Source organism: Oncorhynchus gorbuscha, linkage group LG18, assembly GCF_021184085.1.
Source record: "Oncorhynchus gorbuscha isolate QuinsamMale2020 ecotype Even-year linkage group LG18, OgorEven_v1.0, whole genome shotgun sequence".
Taxonomy (NCBI): Eukaryota; Metazoa; Chordata; class Actinopteri; order Salmoniformes; family Salmonidae; genus Oncorhynchus; species Oncorhynchus gorbuscha.
Window position 1 is genome coordinate 76131102 of NC_060190.1, and position 26278 is coordinate 76157379.

At 39.5% G+C, this 26278-nt stretch overlaps 1 protein-coding gene across 3 annotated transcripts in view; it reads right to left on the reverse strand.

Annotated features, from left to right (window-relative positions):
• LOC124003805 (glutamate receptor-interacting protein 2-like) overlaps nucleotides 1-26278 on the reverse strand; it is a 251701-nt gene that overhangs the window by 162165 nt on the left and 63258 nt on the right. For 2 of the 3 annotated variants that reach the window (XM_046312392.1, XM_046312390.1), the window contains 2 exons: nucleotides 24434-24566; nucleotides 3315-3460 (listed from right to left, as the gene is read on the reverse strand). In XM_046312392.1, coding sequence (XP_046168348.1) covers nucleotides 3315-3460; nucleotides 24434-24566 — 279 coding nt within the window. Of the gene's footprint in view, nucleotides 1-3314; nucleotides 3461-24433; nucleotides 24570-26278 lie in introns of all 3 variants that reach the window. The other variant, XM_046312389.1, reaches the window with a different exon arrangement.

Below are 26278 nucleotides of genomic sequence, written 5' to 3' on the forward strand. Positions count from 1 at the left end.
GAGAGAGAGAGAGAGAGAGAGAGAGAGAGAGAGAGAGAGAGACAGAGAGAGAGAGAGAGACAGAGAGAGAGAGAGAGAGAGAGAGAGAGAGAGAGAGAGACAGAGAGAGAGAGAGAGAGAGAGAGAGAGAGAGAGAGAGAGAGAGAGAGAGAGAGAGAGAGAGAGAGAGAGAGAGAGAGAGAGACAGAGAGAGAGAGAGAGAGAGAGAGAGAGAGACAGAGAGAGAGACAGAGAGAGAGAGAGAGAGAGAGAGAGAGAGAGAGAGAGAGAGAGAGAGAGAGAGAGAGAGAGAGAGAGAGAGAGAGAGAGAGAGAGAGAGCAGAGAGAGAGAGAGAGAGAGAGAGAGAGAGAGAGACAGAGAGAGAGAGAGAGAGAGACAGAGAGAGACAGAGAGAGAGAGAGAGAGAGAGAGAGAGAGAGAGAGAGAGAGAGAGAGAGAGAGAGAGAGAGAGAGAGAGACAGAGAGAGAGAGAGAGAGAGAGAGAGAGAGAGAGAGAGAGAGAGAGAGAGACAGAGAGAGAGAGAGAGAGAGAGAGAGAGAGAGAGAGAGAGAGAGAGAGAGAGAGAGAGAGAGAGAGAGAGAGAGAGAGAGAGAGAGAGAGAGAGAGAGAGAGACAGAGAGAGAGAGAGAGAGAGAGAGAGAGAGACAGAGAGAGAGAGAGAGAGAGAGAGAGAGAGAGAGAGAGAGAGAGAGAGAGAGAGAGAGAGATGCTTATGAATGATGTCACAACCATTAATCACAGGTTTTACTGGGCTCACTACCAGGAACCAGCGGACAGCAAAGATAAATAGACAGATTCATTATTACAAATCGGAAAGGTCAGGGAGAATCGGATAGGCTTGTAAAATTCAAGTGTCTGTTTTACTAGAATGGAAGGTCAGGGAACACACAGACCTCTTACTGGCAACCCTAATGTCAGACTGGCAGACCACGTGACCTGAGCAGGTAAAACTCTAGGCAGTAGCTGATAACTGGGACCTGTAGTATTTCCCTGAGTAGGTCATGTGGTTGAGAAAACTCATATTACAGCCAAGTTCCAGATTGACCCCTGGTCCCTGGTCCCTGCTCCCCTGGGCACTCCTATAGACCTGAGTTTATATATCAGTAGTATTAGTAGAGTGGTAAAAGTGAAACTGGAAACACTTATCTCCCTCACTAGCTTTAAGCACCAACTGTCAGAGCAGCTCACACATTACTGCACCTGTACATAGCCCACCTATAATTTAGCCCAAACAACTACCTCTTTCCCTACTGTATTTATTTATTTATTTATGCTCCTTTGCACCCCATTATTTTTATTTCTACTTTGCACATTCTTCCACTGCAAATCTACCATTCCAGTGTTTTACTTGCTATATTGTATTTACTTTGCCACCATGGCCTTGTTTTGCCTTTACCTCCCTTCTCACCTCATTTGCTCAGATCGTATATAGACTTGTTTATACTGTATTATTGACTGTTTGTTTTACTCCATGTGTAACTCTGTGTCGTTGTATCTGTCGAACTGCTTTGCTTTATTTTGGCCAGGTCGCAATTGTAAATGAGAACTTGTTCTCAACTAGTCTACCTGGTTAAATAAAGGTGTTCTCAACTTGTCTACCTGGTTAAATAAAGGTGTTCTCAACTTGTCTACCTGGTTAAATAAAGGTGTTCTCAACTTGTCTACCTGGTTAAATAAAGGTGTTCTCAACTTGTCTACCTGGTTAAATAAAGGTGTTCTCAACTTGTCTACCTGGTTAAATAAAGGTGTTCTCAACTAGCCTACCTGGTTAAATAAAGGTGTTCTCAACTAGCCTACCTGGTTAAATAAAGGTGTTCTCAACTAGCCTACCTGGTTAAATAAAGGTGTTCTCAACTAGCCTACCTGGTTAAATAAAGGTGTTCTCAACTAGCCTACCTGGTTAAATAAAGGTGTTCTCAACTAGCCTACCTGGTTAAATAAAGGTGTTCTCAACTTGTCTACCTGGTTAAATAAAGGTGTCCTCAACTTGTCTACCTGGTTAAATAAAGGTGTTCTCAACTTGTCTACCTGGTTAAATAAAGGTGTTCTCAACTAGCCTACCTGGTTAAATAAAGGTGTTCTCAACTAGCCTACCTGGTTAAATAAAGGTGTTCTCAACTAGCCTACCTGGTTAAATAAAGGTGTTCTCAACTAGCCTACCTGGTTAAATAAAGGTGTTCTCAACTAGCCTACCTGGTTAAATAAAGGTGTTCTCAACTTGCCTACCTGGTTAAATAAAGGTGTTCTCAACTTGCCTACCTGGTTAAATAAAGGTGTTCTCAACTAGCCTACCTGGTTAAATAAAGGTGTTCTCAACTAGCCTACCTGGTTAAATAAAGGTGTTCTCAACTAGCCTACCTGGTTAAATAAAGGTGTTCTCAACTAGACTACCTGGTTAAATAAAGGTGTTCTCAACTAGACTACCTGGTTAAATAAAGGTGTTCTCAACTAGCCTACCTGGTTAAATAAAGGTGTTCTCAACTAGCCTACCTGGTTAAATAAAGGTGTTCTCAACTAGCCTACCTGGTTAAATAAAGGTGTTCTCAACTTGTCTACCTGGTTAAATAAAGGTGTTCTCAACTTGTCTACCTGGTTAAATAAAGGTGTTCTCAACTTGTCTACCTGGTTAAATAAAGGTGTTCTCAACTAGCCTACCTGGTTAAATAAAGGTGTTCTCAACTAGCCTACCTGGTTAAATAAAGGTGTTCTCAACTAGCCTACCTGGTTAAATAAAGGTGTTCTCAACTAGCCTACCTGGTTAAATAAAGGTGTTCTCAACTTGTCTACCTGGTTAAATAAAGGTGTTCTCAACTAGCCTACCTGGTTAAATAAAGGTGTTCTCAACTAGCCTACTTGGTTAAATAAAGGTGTTCTCAACTAGCCTACCTGGTTAAATAAAGGTGTTCTCAACTAGCCTACCTGGTTAAATAAAGGTGTTCTCAACTAGCCTACCTGGTTAAATAAAGGTGTTATTGACTAGGCTACCTGGTTAAATAAAGGTGTTCTCAACTAGCCTACCTGGTTAAATAAAGGTGTTCTCAACTAGCCTACCTGGTTAAATAAAGGTGTTCTTAACTAGCCTACCTGGTTAAATAAAGGTGTTCTCAACTAGCCTACCTGGTTAAATAAAGGTGTTCTCAACTTGTCTACCTGGTTAAATAAAGGTGAAATAAACAAATACAAATAAAACAGCTTGGCCTTTGATAAGTTGCATTTCAACATATTTGTATTCTTCTTCTCAGATCTACAGAGGTGCCTAGCAGGAGTTTGAATTCAGACTACAACCCAAGAACAGTAGTCAGCCCCTCCTACCTGATGGGGGCAGTTCGTACTCCACTTCCAGGACAACTCGTTCGCCCACGTTCTTCAACAGACTGATGATCTCTTCGTGTCTCAGCTTGGTCAGGTTGATACCATTCACTGACTTAATGTAGTCGCCCACGTTCAGCTGATCACTCCTAGGACAGGAACATATAGACATATAGTACATAAAACATCAATTATCTAATATGATTGTCATCATTTTAGATCAGCTTGGTCAGGTTGATGCCATTGACTGACTTGATGCAGTCACCAACGTTTAGCGGATCACTCATTAGACAGGATCATACTGTAGATACAACATTATCTAGCTGATCACTCATTAGACAGGATCATACTGTAGATACAACATTATCTAGCTGATCACTCATTAGACAGGATCATACTGTAGATACAACATTATCTAGCTGATCACTCCTTAGACATGACCAGAGATACAACATTATCTAGTTGATCACTCATTAGACAGGACCATATTGTAGATACATCATTATCTAGCTGATCACTCCTTAGACATGACCAGAGATTCAACATTATCTAGCTGATCACTCATTAGACATGGCCAGAGATACAACATTATCTAGCTGATCACTCATTAGACAGGACCATATTGTAGACACATCATTATCTAGCTGATCACTCATTAGACAGGACCAGAGATACAACATTATCTAGCTGATAATAATATATATCCCACCTTTCATTAAACTTACAGGCTTCAGGATCCACGACAGATGAATAGCATGATGTTGGTTAGAATATACTCTCAAAAAAACAGAATTAGAAATCAACACTTTCCTAATCGATAACAATCAAACTCTATAGTTTGGCAACTAGTTTTGGGAGAAAACTAATTTCAGAACAAAAAATCTATTCCATCTATTCTACAACAATAACATTCTGGTTCCGAGCTCCACACAGACAAACCGATAGGACCAGACAGAGTTGATCGATAAGTTCTTTGTTGGTTGTGATTGCCAGGTAGATAACTTGTGGTTTGAAGTATTCAAGGCGGACTCCACAGGAAAATAGTTTTTGTTGCTGCGTCTCTAATAGTAGGATTGTGAGGTAGAGAGTTTGAGAAAGGAGAGAGTTTGTCAAAAAGTAAAGAGAATGTCAATCAAATATCCCATGTTACAAAGCCTAACCCTCTACCACAGTACGACTGTGATTAACAATAAATGACATTTTGTTGGAAATATTGATCTATCTACTGTATATATATTAACAATATGATGTTGCTAGTTACTTTAACGTTCTAAATTAAATCAGAAAGCAAGCTCCTGTCTTCACATACACCCAGTAGATTAAACGAGTTCTCATACACCCACTAGATTAAAGGACTTCTCATACACCCACTAGGTTAAAGGACTCCTCATACACCCACTAGATTAAAGGACTTCTCATACACCCACTAGGTTAAAGGACTCCTCATACACCCACTAGATTAAAGTACGTTTCATACACCCACTAGGTTAAAGGACGTCTCATACACCCACTAGATTAAAGGACTTCTCATACACCCACTAGATTAAAGGACTTCTCATACACCCACTAGATTAAAGGACTTCTCATACACCCACTAGATTAAAGGACTTCTCATACACCCACTAGATTAAAGGACTTCTCATACACCCACTAGATTAAAGGACTTCTCATACACCCACTAGATTAAATGACTTCTCATACACCCACTAGATTAAAGGACTTTAAAGGACTCATACACCCACTAGATTAAAGGACTTTATCATACACCCACTAGATTAAATGACTTCTCATACACCCACTAGGTTAAAGGACTCTCACACCCACTAGATTAAAGGACTCCTCATACACCCACTAGATTAAAGGACTCCTTATACCCCACTAGATTAAAGGACTTCTCATACACCCACTAGATTAAAGGATCCTCATACACCCACTAGATTAAAGGATTTCTCATACCCAGTAGATTAAAGGATGTCTCAAACCCACTAGATTAAAGGACTTCTCATACACCCACTAGATTAAATTACTCCTCATACACCCACTAGATTAAAGGATTTCTCATACCCAGTAGATTAAAGGATGTCTCAAACCCACTAGATTAAAGGACTTCTCATACACCCACTGGATTAAATTACTTATCCTAGATTAAAGGACACCCACTAGATTAAAGTACTTTTCATACACCCACTAGATTAAAGGACTTCTCATACACCCACTAGGTTAAAGGACTTCTCATACACCCACTAGATTAACCTACTTCTCATACACCCACTAGATTAAAGGATTTCTCATACCCAGTAGATTAAAGGATGTCTCAAACCCACTAGATTAAAGGACTCCACCCACTAGATTAAAGGACTTCTCATACACCCACTAGGTTAAAGGACTCCTTATACACCCACTAGATTAAACCTTCTCACTGGATTATATTACTCCTAATACACCCACTAGATTAAAGGACTCCTCATACACCCACTAGATTAAAGGACTCCTCATACACCCACTAGATTAAAGTACGTTTCATACACCCACTAGGTTAAAGGACGTCTCATACACCCACTAGATTAAAGGACTTCTCATACACCCACTAGATTAAAGGACTTCTCATACACCCACTAGGATAACCGACTTCTCATACACCCACTAGATTAACCGACTTCTCATACACCCACTAGATTAAAGGACTTCTCACACCCACTAGATTAAAGGACTTCTCATACACCCACTAGATTAAAGGATTTATCATACACCCACTAGATTAAAGGACTTCTCATACACCCACTAGATTAACCTACTTCTCATACACCCACTAGATTAAAGGACTTCTCATACCCAGTAGATTAAAGGATGTCTCAAACCCATTAGATTAAAGGACTCCTCATACACCCACTAGATTAAATGACTTCTCATACACCCACTAGATTAAAGTACGTTTCATACACCCACTAGGTTAAAGGACGTCTCATACACCCACTAGATTAAAGGACTCCTCATACACCCACTGGATTAAACGACTTCTCATACACCCTACTAGATTAACCCACTAGATTAAAGGACTTCTCATACACCCACTAGGTTAAAGGACTCCTCATACACCCACTAGATTAAAGTACGTTTCATACACCCACTAGGTTAAAGGACGTCTCATACACCCACTAGATTAAAGGACTTCTCATACACCCACTAGATTAAAGGACTTCTCATACACCCACTAGATTAAAGGACTTCTCATACACCCACTAGGATAACCGACTTCTCATACACCCACTAGATTAAATGACTTCTCATACACCCACTAGATTAAAGGACTCCTCATACACCCACTAGATTAAAGGATTTATCATACACCCACTAGATTAAAGGACTTCTCATACACCCACTAAATTAACCTACTTCTCATACACCCACTAGATTAAAGGACTTCTCATACCCAGTAGATTAAAGGATGTCTCAAACCCACTAGATTAAAGGACTCCTCATACACCCACTAGATTAAATGACTTCTCATACACCCACTAGATTAAAGTACGTTTCATACACCCACTAGGTTAAAGGACGTCTCATACACCCACTAGATTAAAGGACTCCTCATACACCCACTGCATTAAACAACTTCTCATACACCCACTAGATTAAATGACTTCTCATACACCCACTAGGTTAAAGGACTCCTCATACACCCACTAGATTAAAGGACTCCTCATACACCCACTAGATTAAAGGACTCCTTATACACCCACTAGGTTAAAGGACTTCTCATACACCCACTAGATTAAATTACTCCTCATACACCCACTAGATTAAAGGATTTCTCATACCCAGTAGATTAAAGGATGTCTCAAACCCACTAGATTAAAGGACTTCTCATACACCCACTAGATTAAATTACTCCTCATACACCCACTAGATTAAAGGATTTCTCATACCCAGTAGATTAAAGGATGTCTCAAACCCACTAGATTAAAGGACTTCTCATACACCCACTGGATTAAATTACTTATCCTAGATTAAAGGACTCCTCATACACCCACTAGATTAAAGTACTTTTCATACACCCACTAGATTAAAGGACTTCTCATACACCCACTAGGTTAACCGACTTCTCATACACCTACTAGATTAACCTACTTCTCATACACCCACTAGATTAAAGGATTTCTCATACCCAGTAGATTAAAGGATGTCTCAAACCCACTAGATTAAAGGACTCCTCATACACCCACTAGATTAAAGGACTTCTCATACACCCACTAGGTTAAAGGACTCCTTATACACCCACTAGATTAAACGACTTCTCATACAGCCACTGGATTATATTACTCCTAATACACCCACTAGATTAAAGGACTCCTCATACACCCACTAGATTAAAGGACTCCTCATACACCCACTAGATTAAAGTACGTTTCATACACCCACTAGGTTAAAGGACGTCTCATACACCCACTAGATTAAAGGACTTCTCATACACCCACTAGATTAAAGGACTTCTCATACACCCACTAGGATAACCGACTTCTCATACACCCACTAGATTAACCGACTTCTCATACACCCACTAGATTAAAGGACTTCTCATACACCCACTAGATTAAAGGACTTCTCATACACCCACTAGATTAAAGGATTTATCATACACCCACTAGATTAAAGGACTTCTCATACACCCACTAGATTAACCTACTTCTCATACACCCACTAGATTAAAGGACTTCTCATACCCAGTAGATTAAAGGATGTCTCAAACCCATTAGATTAAAGGACTCCTCATACACCCACTAGATTAAATGACTTCTCATACACCCACTAGATTAAAGTACGTTTCATACACCCACTAGGTTAAAGGACGTCTCATACACCCACTAGATTAAAGGACTCCTCATACACCCACTGGATTAAACGACTTCTCATACACCCACTAGATTAAAGGACTTCTCATACAACCAGTAGATTAAAGGACTCCTTATACACCCACTAGATTAAAGGACTTCTCATACACCCACTAGATTAAAGGACTTTTCATACACCCACTAGATTAAAGGACTTCTCATACACCCACTAGATTAACCTACTTCTCATACACCCACTAGATTAAAGGACTTTCATACCCAGTAGATTAAAGGATGTCTCAAACCCACTAGATTAAAGGACTCTCATACACCCACTAGATTAAATGACTTCTCATACACCCACTAGATTAAAGGACTTCTCATACACCCACTAGATTAACCTACTTCTCATACACCCACTAGATTAAAGGACTTCTCATACCCAGTAGATTAAAGGATGTCTCAAACCCACTAGATTAAATGACTCCTCATACACCCACTAGATTAAATGACTTCTCATACACCCACTAGATTAAAGGACTCCTCATACACCCACTATTTTAAATGACTTCTCATACACCCACTAGGTTAAAGGACTCCTCATACACCCACTAGATTAAAGGACTCCTCATACACCCACTAGATTAAAGGACTCCTTATACACCCACTAGGTTAAAGGACTTCTCATACACCCACTAGATTAAATTACTCCTCATACACCCACTAGATTAAAGGACTTATCATACACCCACTGGATTAAATTACTTATCCTAGATTAAAGGACTCTCATACACCCACTAGATTAAAGGACTCCTCATACACCCACTAGATTAAATGACTTCTCATACACCCACTAGATTAAAGGACTCCTCATACACCCACTGGATTAAACGACTTCTCATACACCCTCTAGATTAAAGGACTTCTCATACACCCACTAGATTAACCTACTTCTCATACACCCACTAGATTAAAGGACTTCTCATACACCCACTAGATTAAAGGACTTCTCATACACCCACTAGATTAAAGGACTTCTCATACACCCACTAGATTAACCTACTTCTCATACACCCACTAGATTAAAGTACTTTTCATACACCCACTAGATTAAAGGACTTCTCATACACCCACTAGATTAAAGGACTTATCATACACCCACTAGATTAAAGGACTTCTCATACACCCACTAGATTAACCTACTTCTCATACACCCACTAGATTAAAGTACTTTTCATACACCCACTAGATTAAAGGACTCCTCATACACCCACTAGATTAAAGGACTTCTCATACACCCACTAGATTAAATGACTTCTCATACACCCACTAGATTAAAGGACTCCTCATACACCCACTGGATTAAACGACTTCTCATACACCCACTAGATTAAAGGACTCTCATACACCCACTAGATTCAAAGATTCCTCATACACCCACTAGATTAAAGGACTTCTCATACACCCACTAGATTAAAGGACTTCTCATACACCCTCTAGATTAAAGGACTTCTCATACACCCACTAGATTAACCTACTTCTCATACACCCACTAGATTAACCTACTTCTCATACACCCACTAGATTAAAGGACTTCTCATACCCAGTAGATTAAAGGATGTCTCAAACCCACTAGATTAAAGGACTTCTCATACACCCACTAGATTAACCTTCTTCTCATACACCCACTAGATTAAAGTACTTTTCATACACCCACTAGATTAAAGGACTTCTCATACACCCACTAGATTAAAGGACTTCTCATACACCCACTAGATTAAAGGACTTCTCATACACCCACTAGATTAAAGGACTTCTCATACACCCACTAGATTAACCTACTTCTCATACACCCACTAGATTAAAGGACTTCTCATACACCCACTAGATTAAAGGACTTCTCATACACCCACTAGATGAAAGGATTTCTCATACACCCACTAGATTAACCTACTTCTCATACACCCACTAGATTAAAGGATTTCTCATACCCAGTAGATTAAAGGATGTCTCAAACCCACTAGATTAAAGGACTCCTCATACACCCACTAGATTAAAGGACTTTTCATACACCCACTAGATTAAAGGACTCCTCATACACCCACTAGATTAAAGGACTCCTCATACACCCACTAGATTAAAGGACTTCTCATACACCCACTAGGTTAAAGGACTCCTCATACACCCACTAGATTAAAGAACTTCTCATACACCCACTAGGTTAAAGGACTCCTCATACACCCACTAGGTTAAAGGACGTCTCATACACCCACTAGATTAAAGGACTTCTCATACACCCACTAGATTAAAGGACTCCTCATACACCCACTAGATTAAAGGACTTCTCATACACCCACTAGGTTAAAGGACTCCTTATACACCCACTAGATTAAACGACTTCTCATACAGCCACTGGATTATATTACTCCTAATACACCCACTAGATTAAAGGAGTCCTCATACACCCACTAGATTAAAGGACTCCTCATACACCCACTAGATTAAAGTACGTTTCATACACCCACTAGGTTAAAGGACGTCTCATACACCCACTAGATTAAAGGACTTCTCATACACCCACTAGATTAAAGGACTTCTCATACACCCACTAGGATAACCGACTTCTCATACACCCACTAGATTAACCGACTTCTCATACACCCACTAGATTAAAGGACTTCTCATACACCCACTAGATTAAAGGACTTCTCATACACCCACTAGATTAAAGGATTTATCATACACCCACTAGATTAAAGGACTTCTCATACACCCACTAGATTAACCTACTTCTCATACACCCACTAGATTAAAGGACTTCTCATACCCAGTAGATTAAAGGATGTCTCAAACCCACTAGATTAAAGGACTCCTCATACACCCACTAGATTAAATGACTTCTCATACACCCACTAGATTAAAGGACTTCTCATACACCCACTAGATTAACCTACTTCTCATACACCCACTAGATTAAAGGACTCCTCATACACCCACTGGATTAAACGACTTCTCATACACCCACTAGATTAAATGACTTCTCATACACCCACTAGATTAAAGTACGTTTCATACACCCACTAGGTTAAAGGACGTCTCATACACCCACTAGATTAAAGGACTCCTCATACACCCACTGGATTAAACGACTTCTCATACACCCACTAGATTAAAGGACTTCTCATACAACCAGTAGATTAAAGGACTCCTTATACACCCACTAGATTAAAGGACTTCTCATACACCCACTAGATTAAAGGACTTTTCATACACCCACTAGATTAAAGGACTTCTCATACACCCACTAGATTAACCTACTTCTCATACACCCACTAGATTAAAGGACTTCTCATACCCAGTAGATTAAAGGATGTCTCAAACCCACTAGATTAAAGGACTCCTCATACACCCACTAGATTAAATGACTTCTCATACACCCACTAGATTAAAGGACTTCTCATACACCCACTAGATTAACCTACTTCTCATACACCCACTAGATTAAAGGACTTCTCATACCCAGTAGATTAAAGGATGTCTCAAACCCACTAGATTAAATGACTCCTCATACACCCACTAGATTAAATGACTTCTCATACACCCACTAGATTAAAGGACTCCTCATACACCCACTATTTTAAATGACTTCTCATACACCCACTAGGTTAAAGGACTCCTCATACACCCACTAGATTAAAGGACTCCTCATACACCCACTAGATTAAAGGACTCCTTATACACCCACTAGGTTAAAGGACTTCTCATACACCCACTAGATTAAATTACTCCTCATACACCCACTAGATTAAAGGACTTATCATACACCCACTGGATTAAATTACTTATCCTAGATTAAAGGACTCCTCATACACCCACTAGATTAAAGGACTCCTCATACACCCACTAGATTAAATGACTTCTCATACACCCACTAGATTAAAGGACTCCTCATACACCCACTGGATTAAACGACTTCTCATACACCCACTAGATTAAAGGACTCCTCATACACCCACTAGATTCAAAGATTCCTCATACACCCACTAGATTAAAGGACTTCTCATACACCCACTAGATTAAAGGACTTCTCATACACCATCTAGATTAAAGGACTTCTCATACACCCACTAGATTAACCTACTTCTCATACACCCACTAGATTAAAGGACTTCTCATACACCCACTAGATTAAAGGACTTCTCATACACCCACTAGATTAAAGGACTTCTCATACACCCACTAGATTAACCTACTTCTCATACACCCACTAGATTAAAGTACTTTTCATACACCCACTAGATTAAAGGACTTCTCATACACCCACTAGATTAAAGGACTTATCATACACCCACTAGATTAAAGGACTTATCATACACCCACTAGATTAAAGGACTTCTCATACACCCACTAGATTAAAGGATTTATCATACACCCACTAGATTAAAGGACTTCTCATACACCCACTAGATTAACCTACTTCTCATACACCCACTAGATTAAAGGACTTCTCATACCCAGTAGATTAAAGGATGTCTCAAACCCACTAGATTAAAGGACTCCTCATACACCCACTAGATTAAATGACTTCTCATACACCCACTAGATTAAAGGACTTCTCATACACCCACTAGATTAACCTACTTCTCATACACCCACTAGATTAAAGGACTCCTCATACACCCACTGGATTAAACGACTTCTCATACACCCACTAGATTAAATGACTTCTCATACACCCACTAGATTAAAGTACGTTTCATACACCCACTAGGTTAAAGGACGTCTCATACACCCACTAGATTAAAGGACTCCTCATACACCCACTGGATTAAACGACTTCTCATACACCCACTAGATTAAAGGACTTCTCATACAACCAGTAGATTAAAGGACTCCTTATACACCCACTAGATTAAAGGACTTCTCATACACCCACTAGATTAAAGGACTTTTCATACACCCACTAGATTAAAGGACTTCTCATACACCCACTAGATTAACCTACTTCTCATACACCCACTAGATTAAAGGACTTCTCATACCCAGTAGATTAAAGGATGTCTCAAACCCACTAGATTAAAGGACTCCTCATACACCCACTAGATTAAATGACTTCTCATACACCCACTAGATTAAAGGACTTCTCATACACCCACTAGATTAACCTACTTCTCATACACCCACTAGATTAAAGGACTTCTCATACCCAGTAGATTAAAGGATGTCTCAAACCCACTAGATTAAATGACTCCTCATACACCCACTAGATTAAATGACTTCTCATACACCCACTAGATTAAAGGACTCCTCATACACCCACTATTTTAAATGACTTCTCATACACCCACTAGGTTAAAGGACTCCTCATACACCCACTAGATTAAAGGACTCCTCATACACCCACTAGATTAAAGGACTCCTTATACACCCACTAGGTTAAAGGACTTCTCATACACCCACTAGATTAAATTACTCCTCATACACCCACTAGATTAAAGGACTTATCATACACCCACTGGATTAAATTACTTATCCTAGATTAAAGGACTCCTCATACACCCACTAGATTAAAGGACTCCTCATACACCCACTAGATTAAATGACTTCTCATACACCCACTAGATTAAAGGACTCCTCATACACCCACTGGATTAAACGACTTCTCATACACCCACTAGATTAAAGGACTCCTCATACACCCACTAGATTCAAAGATTCCTCATACACCCACTAGATTAAAGGACTTCTCATACACCCACTAGATTAAAGGACTTCTCATACACCCTCTAGATTAAAGGACTTCTCATACACCCACTAGATTAACCTACTTCTCATACACCCACTAGATTAAAGGACTTCTCATACACCCACTAGATTAAAGGACTTCTCATACACCCACTAGATTAAAGGACTTCTCATACACCCACTAGATTAACCTACTTCTCATACACCCACTAGATTAAAGTACTTTTCATACACCCACTAGATTAAAGGACTTCTCATACACCCACTAGATTAAAGGACTTATCATACACCCACTAGATTAAAGGACTTCTCATACACCCACTAGATTAACCTACTTCTCATACACCCACTAGATTAAAGTACTTTTCATACACCCACTAGATTAAATGACTCCTCATACACCCACTAGATTAAAGGACTTCTCATACACCCACTAGATTAAATGACTTCTCATACACCCACTAGATTAAAGGACTCCTCATACACCCACTGGATTAAACGACTTCTCATACACCCACTAGATTAAAGGACTCCTCATACACCCACTAGATTCAAAGATTCCTCATACACCCACTAGATTAAAGGACTTCTCATACACCCACTAGATTAAAGGACTTCTCATACACCCTCTAGATTAAAGGACTTCTCATACACCCACTAGATTAACCTACTTCTCATACACCCACTAGATTAACCTACTTCTCATACACCCACTAGATTAAAGGACTTCTCATACCCAGTAGATTAAAGGATGTCTCAAACCCACTAGATTAAAGGACTTCTCATACACCCACTAGATTAACCTTCTTCTCATACACCCACTAGATTAAAGTACTTTTCATACACCCACTAGATTAAAGGACTTCTCATACACCCACTAGATTAAAGGACTTCTCATACACCCACTAGATTAAAGGACTTCTCATACACCCACTAGATTAAAGGACTTCTCATACACCCACTAGATTAACCTACTTCTCATACACCCACTAGATTAAAGGACTTCTCATACACCCACTAGATTAAAGGACTTCTCATACACCCACTAGATGAAAGGACTTCTCATACACCCACTAGATTAACCTACTTCTCATACACCCACTAGATTAAAGGATTTCTCATACCCAGTAGATTAAAGGATGTCTCAAACCCACTAGATTAAAGGACTCCTCATACACCCACTAGATTAAAGGACTTTTCATACACCCACTAGATTAAAGGACTCCTCATACACCCACTAGATTAAAGGACTCCTCATACACCCACTAGATTAAAGGACTTCTCATACACCCACTAGGTTAAAGGACTCCTCATACACCCACTAGATTAAAGAACTTCTCATACACCCACTAGGTTAAAGGACTCCTCATACACCCACTAGGTTAAAGGACGTCTCATACACCCACTAGATTAAAGGACTTCTCATACACCCACTAGATTAAAGGACTCCTCATACACCCACTAGATTAAAGGACTTCTCATACACCCACTAGGTTAAAGGACTCCTTATACACCCACTAGATTAAACGACTTCTCATACAGCCACTGGATTATATTACTCCTAATACACCCACTAGATTAAAGGAGTCCTCATACACCCACTAGATTAAAGGACTCCTCATACACCCACTAGATTAAAGTACGTTTCATACACCCACTAGGTTAAAGGACGTCTCATACACCCACTAGATTAAAGGACTTCTCATACACCCACTAGATTAAAGGACTTCTCATACACCCACTAGGATAACCGACTTCTCATACACCCACTAGATTAACCGACTTCTCATACACCCACTAGATTAAAGGACTTCTCATACACCCACTAGATTAAAGGACTTCTCATACACCCACTAGATTAAAGGATGTATCATACACCCACTAGATTAAAGGACTTCTCATACACCCACTAGATTAACCTACTTCTCATACACCCACTAGATTAAAGGACTTCTCATACCCAGTAGATTAAAAGGATGTCTCAAACCCACTAGATTAAAGGACTCCTCATACACCCACTAGATTAAATGACTTCTCATACACCCACTAGATTAAAGGACTCCTCATACACCCACTGGATTAAACGACTTCTCATACACCCACTAGATTAAAGGACTCCTCATACACCCACTAGATTAAAAGATTCCTCATACACCCACTAGATTAAATGACTTCTCATACACCCACTAGATTAAAGGACTTCTCATACACCCTCTAGATTAAATGACTTCTCATACACCCACTAGATTAACCTACTTCTCATACACCCACTAGATTAAAGGAACTTCTCATACACCCACTAGATTAAAGGACTTCTCATACACCCACTAGATTAAAGGACTTCTCATACACCCACTAGATTAACCTACTTCTCATACACCCACTAGATTAAAGTACTTTTCATACACCCACTAGATTAAAGGACTTCTCATACACCCACTAGATTAAAGGACTTATCATACACCCACTAGATTAAAGGACTTCTCATACACCCACTAGATTAACCTACTTCTCATACACCCACTAGATTAAAGTACTTTTCATACACCCACTAGATTAACCTACTTCTCATACACCCACTAGATTAAAGTACTTTTCATACACCCACTAGATTAAAGGACTTCTCATACACCCACTAGATTAAAGGACTTCTCATACACCCACTAGATTAAAGGACTTCTCATACACCCACTAGATTAACCTACTTCTCATACACCCACTAGATTAAATGACTTCTCATACACCCACTAGATTAAATGACTTCTCATACACCCACTAGATTAAATGACTTCTCATACACCCACTAGATTAACCTTCTTCTCATACACCCACTAGATTAAAGGACTTCTCATACACCCACTAGATTAAAGGACTTCTCATACACCCACTAGATTAACCTACTTCTCATACACCCACTATTTTAAATGACTTCTCATACACCCACTAGGTTAAAGGACTCCTCATACACCCACTAGATTAAAGGACTCCTCATACACCCACTAGATTAAAGGACTCCTTATACACCCACTAGGTTAAAGGACTTCTCATACACCCACTAGATTAAATTACTCCTCATACACCCACTAGATTAAAGGACTTATCATACACCCACTGGATTAAATTACTTATCCTAGATTAAAGGACTCCTCATACACCCACTAGATTAAAGGACTCCTCATACACCCACTAGATTAAATGACTTCTCATACACCCACTAGATTAAAGGACTCCTCATACACCCACTGGATTAAACGACTTCTCATACACCCACTAGATTAAAGGACTCCTCATACACCCACTAGATTCAAAGATTCCTCATACACCCACTAGATTAAAGGACTTCTCATACACCCACTAGATTAAAGGACTTCTCATACACCATCTAGATTAAAGGACTTCTCATACACCCACTAGATTAACCTACTTCTCATACACCCACTAGATTAAAGGACTTCTCATACACCCACTAGATTAAAGGACTTCTCATACACCCACTAGATTAAAGGACTTCTCATACACCCACTAGATTAACCTACTTCTCATACACCCACTAGATTAAAGTACTTTTCATACACCCACTAGATTAAAGGACTTCTCATACACCCACTAGATTAAAGGACTTATCATACACCCACTAGATTAAAGGACTTATCATACACCCACTAGATTAAAGGACTTCTCATACACCCACTAGATTAAAGGATTTATCATACACCCACTAGATTAAAGGACTTCTCATACACCCACTAGATTAACCTACTTCTCATACACCCACTAGATTAAAGGACTTCTCATACCCAGTAGATTAAAGGATGTCTCAAACCCACTAGATTAAAGGACTCCTCATACACCCACTAGATTAAATGACTTCTCATACACCCACTAGATTAAAGGACTTCTCATACACCCACTAGATTAACCTACTTCTCATACACCCACTAGATTAAAGGACTCCTCATACACCCACTGGATTAAACGACTTCTCATACACCCACTAGATTAAATGACTTCTCATACACCCACTAGATTAAAGTACGTTTCATACACCCACTAGGTTAAAGGACGTCTCATACACCCACTAGATTAAAGGACTCCTCATACACCCACTGGATTAAACGACTTCTCATACACCCACTAGATTAAAGGACTTCTCATACAACCAGTAGATTAAAGGACTCCTTATACACCCACTAGATTAAAGGACTTCTCATACACCCACTAGATTAAAGGACTTTTCATACACCCACTAGATTAAAGGACTTCTCATACACCCACTAGATTAACCTACTTCTCATACACCCACTAGATTAAAGGACTTCTCATACCCAGTAGATTAAAGGATGTCTCAAACCCACTAGATTAAAGGACTCCTCATACACCCACTAGATTAAATGACTTCTCATACACCCACTAGATTAAAGGACTTCTCATACACCCACTAGATTAACCTACTTCTCATACACCCACTAGATTAAAGGACTTCTCATACCCAGTAGATTAAAGGATGTCTCAAACCCACTAGATTAAATGACTCCTCATACACCCACTAGATTAAATGACTTCTCATACACCCACTAGATTAAAGGACTCCTCATACACCCACTATTTTAAATGACTTCTCATACACCCACTAGGTTAAAGGACTCCTCATACACCCACTAGATTAAAGGACTCCTCATACACCCACTAGATTAAAGGACTCCTTATACACCCACTAGGTTAAAGGACTTCTCATACACCCACTAGATTAAATTACTCCTCATACACCCACTAGATTAAAGGACTTATCATACACCCACTGGATTAAATTACTTATCCTAGATTAAAGGACTCCTCATACACCCACTAGATTAAAGGACTCCTCATACACCCACTAGATTAAATGACTTCTCATACACCCACTAGATTAAAGGACTCCTCATACACCCACTGGATTAAACGACTTCTCATACACCCACTAGATTAAAGGACTCCTCATACACCCACTAGATTCAAAGATTCCTCATACACCCACTAGATTAAAGGACTTCTCATACACCCACTAGATTAAAGGACTTCTCATACACCCTCTAGATTAAAGGACTTCTCATACACCCACTAGATTAACCTACTTCTCATACACCCACTAGATTAAAGGACTTCTCATACACCCACTAGATTAAAGGACTTCTCATACACCCACTAGATTAAAGGACTTCTCATACACCCACTAGATTAACCTACTTCTCATACACCCACTAGATTAAAGTACTTTTCATACACCCACTAGATTAAAGGACTTCTCATACACCCACTAGATTAAAGGACTTATCATACACCCACTAGATTAAAGGACTTCTCATACACCCACTAGATTAACCTACTTCTCATACACCCACTAGATTAAAGTACTTTTCATACACCCACTAGATTAAATGACTCCTCATACACCCACTAGATTAAAGGACTTCTCATACACCCACTAGATTAAATGACTTCTCATACACCCACTAGATTAAAGGACTCCTCATACACCCACTGGATTAAACGACTTCTCATACACCCACTAGATTAAAGGACTCCTCATACACCCACTAGATTCAAAGATTCCTCATACACCCACTAGATTAAAGGACTTCTCATACACCCACTAGATTAAAGGACTTCTCATACACCCTCTAGATTAAAGGACTTCTCATACACCCACTAGATTAACCTACTTCTCATACACCCACTAGATTAACCTACTTCTCATACACCCACTAGATTAAAGGACTTCTCATACCCAGTAGATTAAAGGATGTCTCAAACCCACTAGATTAAAGGACTTCTCATACACCCACTAGATTAACCTTCTTCTCATACACCCACTAGATTAAAGTACTTTTCATACACCCACTAGATTAAAGGACTTCTCATACACCCACTAGATTAAAGGACTTCTCATACACCCACTAGATTAAAGGACTTCTCATACACCCACTAGATTAAAGGACTTCTCATACACCCACTAGATTAACCTACTTCTCATACACCCACTAGATTAAAGGACTTCTCATACACCCACTAGATTAAAGGACTTCTCATACACCCACTAGATGAAAGGACTTCTCATACACCCACTAGATTAACCTACTTCTCATACACCCACTAGATTAAAGGATTTCTCATACCCAGTAGATTAAAGGATGTCTCAAACCCACTAGATTAAAGGACTCCTCATACACCCACTAGATTAAAGGACTTTTCATACACCCACTAGATTAAAGGACTCCTCATACACCCACTAGATTAAAGGACTCCTCATACACCCACTAGATTAAAGGACTTCTCATACACCCACTAGGTTAAAGGACTCCTCATACACCCACTAGATTAAAGAACTTCTCATACACCCACTAGGTTAAAGGACTCCTCATACACCCACTAGGTTAAAGGACGTCTCATACACCCACTAGATTAAAGGACTTCTCATACACCCACTAGATTAAAGGACTCCTCATACACCCACTAGATTAAAGGACTTCTCATACACCCACTAGGTTAAAGGACTCCTTATACACCCACTAGATTAAACGACTTCTCATACAGCCACTGGATTATATTACTCCTAATACACCCACTAGATTAAAGGAGTCCTCATACACCCACTAGATTAAAGGACTCCTCATACACCCACTAGATTAAAGTACGTTTCATACACCCACTAGGTTAAAGGACGTCTCATACACCCACTAGATTAAAGGACTTCTCATACACCCACTAGATTAAAGGACTTCTCATACACCCACTAGGATAACCGACTTCTCATACACCCACTAGATTAACCGACTTCTCATACACCCACTAGATTAAAGGACTTCTCATACACCCACTAGATTAAAGGACTTCTCATACACCCACTAGATTAAAGGATGTATCATACACCCACTAGATTAAAGGACTTCTCATACACCCACTAGATTAACCTACTTCTCATACACCCACTAGATTAAAGGACTTCTCATACCCAGTAGATTAAAGGATGTCTCAAACCCACTAGATTAAAGGACTCCTCATACACCCACTAGATTAAATGACTTCTCATACACCCACTAGATTAAAGGACTCCTCATACACCCACTGGATTAAACGACTTCTCATACACCCACTAGATTAAAGGACTCCTCATACACCCACTAGATTAAAAGATTCCTCATACACCCACTAGATTAAATGACTTCTCATACACCCACTAGATTAAAGGACTTCTCATACACCCTCTAGATTAAATGACTTCTCATACACCCACTAGATTAACCTACTTCTCATACACCCACTAGATTAAAGGAACTTCTCATACACCCACTAGATTAAAGGACTTCTCATACACCCACTAGATTAAAGGACTTCTCATACACCCACTAGATTAACCTACTTCTCATACACCCACTAGATTAAAGTACTTTTCATACACCCACTAGATTAAAGGACTTCTCATACACCCACTAGATTAAAGGACTTATCATACACCCACTAGATTAAAGGACTTCTCATACACCCACTAGATTAACCTACTTCTCATACACCCACTAGATTAAAGTACTTTTCATACACCCACTAGATTAACCTACTTCTCATACACCCACTAGATTAAAGTACTTTTCATACACCCACTAGATTAAAGGACTTCTCATACACCCACTAGATTAAAGGACTTCTCATACACCCACTAGATTAAAGGACTTCTCATACACCCACTAGATTAACCTACTTCTCATACACCCACTAGATTAAATGACTTCTCATACACCCACTAGATTAAAGGACTTCTCATACACCCACTAGATTAAATGACTTCTCATACACCCACTAGATTAACCTTCTTCTCATACACCCACTAGATTAAAGTACTTTTCATACACCCACTAGATTAAAGGACTTCTCATACACCCACTAGATTAAAGGACTTCTCATACACCCACTAGATTAAAGGACTTCTCATACACCCACTAGATTAAAGGACTTCTCATACACCCACTAGATTAACCTACTTCTCATACACCCACTAGATTAAAGGACTTCTCATACACCCACTAGATTAAAGGACTTCTCATATACCCACTAGATGAAAGGACTTCTCATACACCCACTAGATTAACCTACTTCTCATACACCCACTAGATTAAAGTACTTTTCATACACCCACTAGATTAAAGGACTTCTCAAACACCCACTAGATTAAAGGACTTCTCATACATCCACTAGATTAAAGGACTCCTCATACACCCACTAGATTAAATGACTTCTCATACACCCACTAGATTAAAGGACTTCTCATACACCCACTAGATTAATCTACTTCTCATACACCCACTAGATTAAAGGACTTCTCATACCCAGTAGATTAAAGGATGTCTCAAACCCACTAGATTAAATGACTCCTCATACACCCACTAGATTAAATGACTTCTCATACACCCACTAGATTAAAGGACTCCTCATACACCCACTATTTTAAATGACTTCTCATACACCCACTAGGTTAAAGGACTCCTCATACACCCACTAGATTAAAGGACTCCTCATACACCCACTAGATTAAAGGACTCCTTATACACCCACTAGGTTAAAGGACTTCTCATACACCCACTAGATTAAATTACTCCTCATACACCCACTAGATTAAAGGACTTATCATACACCCACTGGATTAAATTACTTATCCTAGATTAAAGGACTCCTCATACACCCACTAGATTAAAGGACTCCTCATACACCCACTAGATTAAATGACTTCTCATACACCCACTAGATTAAAGGACTCCTCATACACCCACTGGATTAAACGACTTCTCATACACCCACTAGATTAAAGGACTCCTCATACACCCACTAGATTAAAAGATTCCTCATACACCCACTAGATTAAATGACTTCTCATACACCCACTAGATTAAAGGACTTCTCATACTCCCTCTAGATTAAAGGACTTCTCATACACCCACTAGATTAACCTACTTCTCATACACCCACTAGATTAAAGGACTTCTCATACACCCACTAGATTAAAGGACTTCTCATACACCCACTAGATTAAAGGACTTCTCATACACCCACTAGATTAACCTACTTCTCATACACCCACTAGATTAAAGTACTTTTCATACACCCACTAGATTAAAGGACTTCTCATACACCCACTAGATTAAAGGACTTATCATACACCCACTAGATTAAAGGACTTCTCATACACCCACTAGATTAACCTACTTCTCATACACCCACTAGATTAAAGTACTTTTCATACACCCACTAGATTAACCTACTTCTCATACACCCACTAGATTAAAGTACTTTTCATACACCCACTAGATTAAAGGACTTCTCATACACCCACTAGATTAAAGGACTTCTCATACACCCACTAGATTAAAGGACTTCTCATACACCCACTAGATTAACCTACTTCTCATACACCCACTAGATTAAATGACTTCTCATACACCCACTAGATTAAAGGACTTCTCATACACCCACTAGATTAAAGGACTTCTCATACACCCACTAGATTAACCTACTTCTCATACACCCACTAGATTAAATGACTTCTCATACACCCACTAGATTAAAGGACTTCTCATACACCCACTAGATGAAAGGACTTCTCATACACCCACTAGATTAACCTACTTCTCATACACCCACTAGATTAAAGTACTTTTCATACACCCACTAGATTAAAGGACTTCTCAAACACCCACTAGATTAAAGGACTTCTCATACATCCACTAGATTAAAGGACTTCTCATACACCCACTAGATTAAAGGACTTCTCTTACACCCACTAGATTAAAGGACTTCTCTTACACCCAGTAGAGAAGACAGTGATGACAGATACACATGCTGACAGATCAACAATGCCAACAGGCTATTATGTTGCAATCTAGGATTCTCAACCTTTAGTGTCTTCCCACAGTCACCGTGAAGCACCATACGCCTGAACAGCGACACTACTCACACAATGAATACAAGCTTTATTCTTTGGTACGTTGCTCATTTAGCTGATATTGTATCTTCATTAAATATGCCAGTCATGAGATTAATTCTAATTTTAACATGTCCTACTTTCTTTATTCAGAGTAAAACAGCTTTGGGATAAATCCACTTTCTACATAAATTGTCAAGCTAAGGCTCAAGCACAGACAGTTGGCTTGCGGAGCATCTCAACTGTACGTTTCATCTGGGGAGGGTGGGGAAAGCCTGGGGGGGGGGAGACTTCTTCTAAAAGCCAGACAGGTCCGTCAGTAGATTTACACATAATGACAAAAGACCAAGACTGCGCGCCTATTTTTTAGCGTCGTCATCCTAGTCGTTAAACAATCCTCTGCCTCTAGTGAAACGGCAGGTGGTTGTTTCTACATCAGGGCCTGATTAGCTGATACAGCATGGCTGCATCTGTGTCTGTCACTGGGGGACTGAGGGGATGGAGGTTCAGGCGTAAGTCGAGGAAGATGTCCTGTACACGCGTGCACATTCAGTAAAGAAAAGTGAACGAATACTGTAAAAAAAAAACCATGTAGATCTCACCTGGCAGCCAGTCCTCCTGGTCGTAGGTTGGAGACGCGGGGCTTTCCGTCCTTGTCTGTTCCTCCAGAGATGGTGAGGCCCAGGGTGCTGCCTTCCTTCTTAATCAGCTCCACTATCGTCACGCCCCGCACATCTTCTACCCCAAACACAAACACAAGAACAAACAAACACACAGTCAATGAACAGTATACATTATATAGTAACCAAGCCTTCACAGCCAGAAGAACACACAGAAACAGTATACATTATATAGTAACCAAGCCTTCACAGCCAGAAGAACACACAGAAACAGTATACATTATATAGTAACCAAGCCTTCACAGCCAGAAGAACACACAGAAACAGTATACATTATATAGTAACCAAGCCTTCACAGCCAGAAGAACACACAGAAACAGTATACATTATATAGTAACCAAGCCTTCACAGCCAGAATAACACACAGAAACAGTATACATTATATAGTAACCAAGCCTTCACAGCCAGAAGAACACACAGAAACAGTATACATTATATAGTAACCAAGCCTTCACAGCCAGAAGAACACACAGAAACAGTATACATTATATAGTAACCAAGCCTTCGCAGCCAGAAGAACACACAGAAACAGTATACATTATATAGTAACCAAGCCTTCACAGCCAGAAGAACACACAGAAACACAGTCAATGAACAGTATACATTATATAGTAACCAATCCTTCACAGCCAAAAGAACACACAGAAACAGTATACATTATATAGTAACCAAGCCTTCACAGCCAGAAGAACACACAGAAACAGTATACATTATATAGTAACCAAGCCTTCACAGCCAGAAGAACACACAGAAACAGTATACATTATATAGTAACCAAGCCTTCACAGCCAGAAGAACACACAGAAACAGTATACATTATATAGTAACCAAGCCTTCACAGCCAGAAGAACACACAGAAACAGTATACATTATATAGTAACCAAGCCTTCACAGCCAGAAGAACACACAGAAACAGTATACATTATATAGTAACCAAGCCTTCACAGCCAGAAGAACACACAGAAACAGTATACATTATATAGTAACCAAGCCTTCACAGCCAGAAGAACACACAGAAACAGTATACATTATATAGTAACCAAGCCTTCACAGCCAGAAGAACACACAGAAACACAGTCAATGAACAGTATACATTATATAGTAACCGAGCCTTCACAGCCAGAAGAACACACAGAAACAGTATACATTATATAGTAACCAAGCCTTCACAGCCAGAAGAACACACAGAAACAGTATACATTATATAGTAACCAAGCCTTCACAGCCAGAAGAACACACAGAAACAGTATACATTATATAGTAACCAAGCCTTCACAGCCAGAATAACACACAGAAACAGTATACATTATATAGTAACCAAGCCTTCACAGCCAGAAGAACACACAGAAACAGTATACATTATATAGTAACCAAGCCTTCACAGCCAGAAGAACACACAGAAACAGTATACATTATATAGTAACCAAGCCTTCACAGCCAGAAGAACACACAGAAACAGTATACATTATATAGTAACCAAGCCTTCACAGCCAGAAGAACACACAGAAACAGTATACATTATATAGTAACCAAGCCTTCACAGCCAAAAGAACACACAGAAACAGTATACATTATATAGTAACCAAGCCTTCACAGCCAGAAGAACACACAGAAACAGTATACATTATATAGTAACCAAGCCTTCACAGCCAAAAGAACACACAGAAACAGTATACATTATATAGTAACCAAGCCTTCACAGCCAGAAGAACACACAGAAACAGTATACATTATATAGTAACCAAGCCTTCACAGCCAGAAGAACAC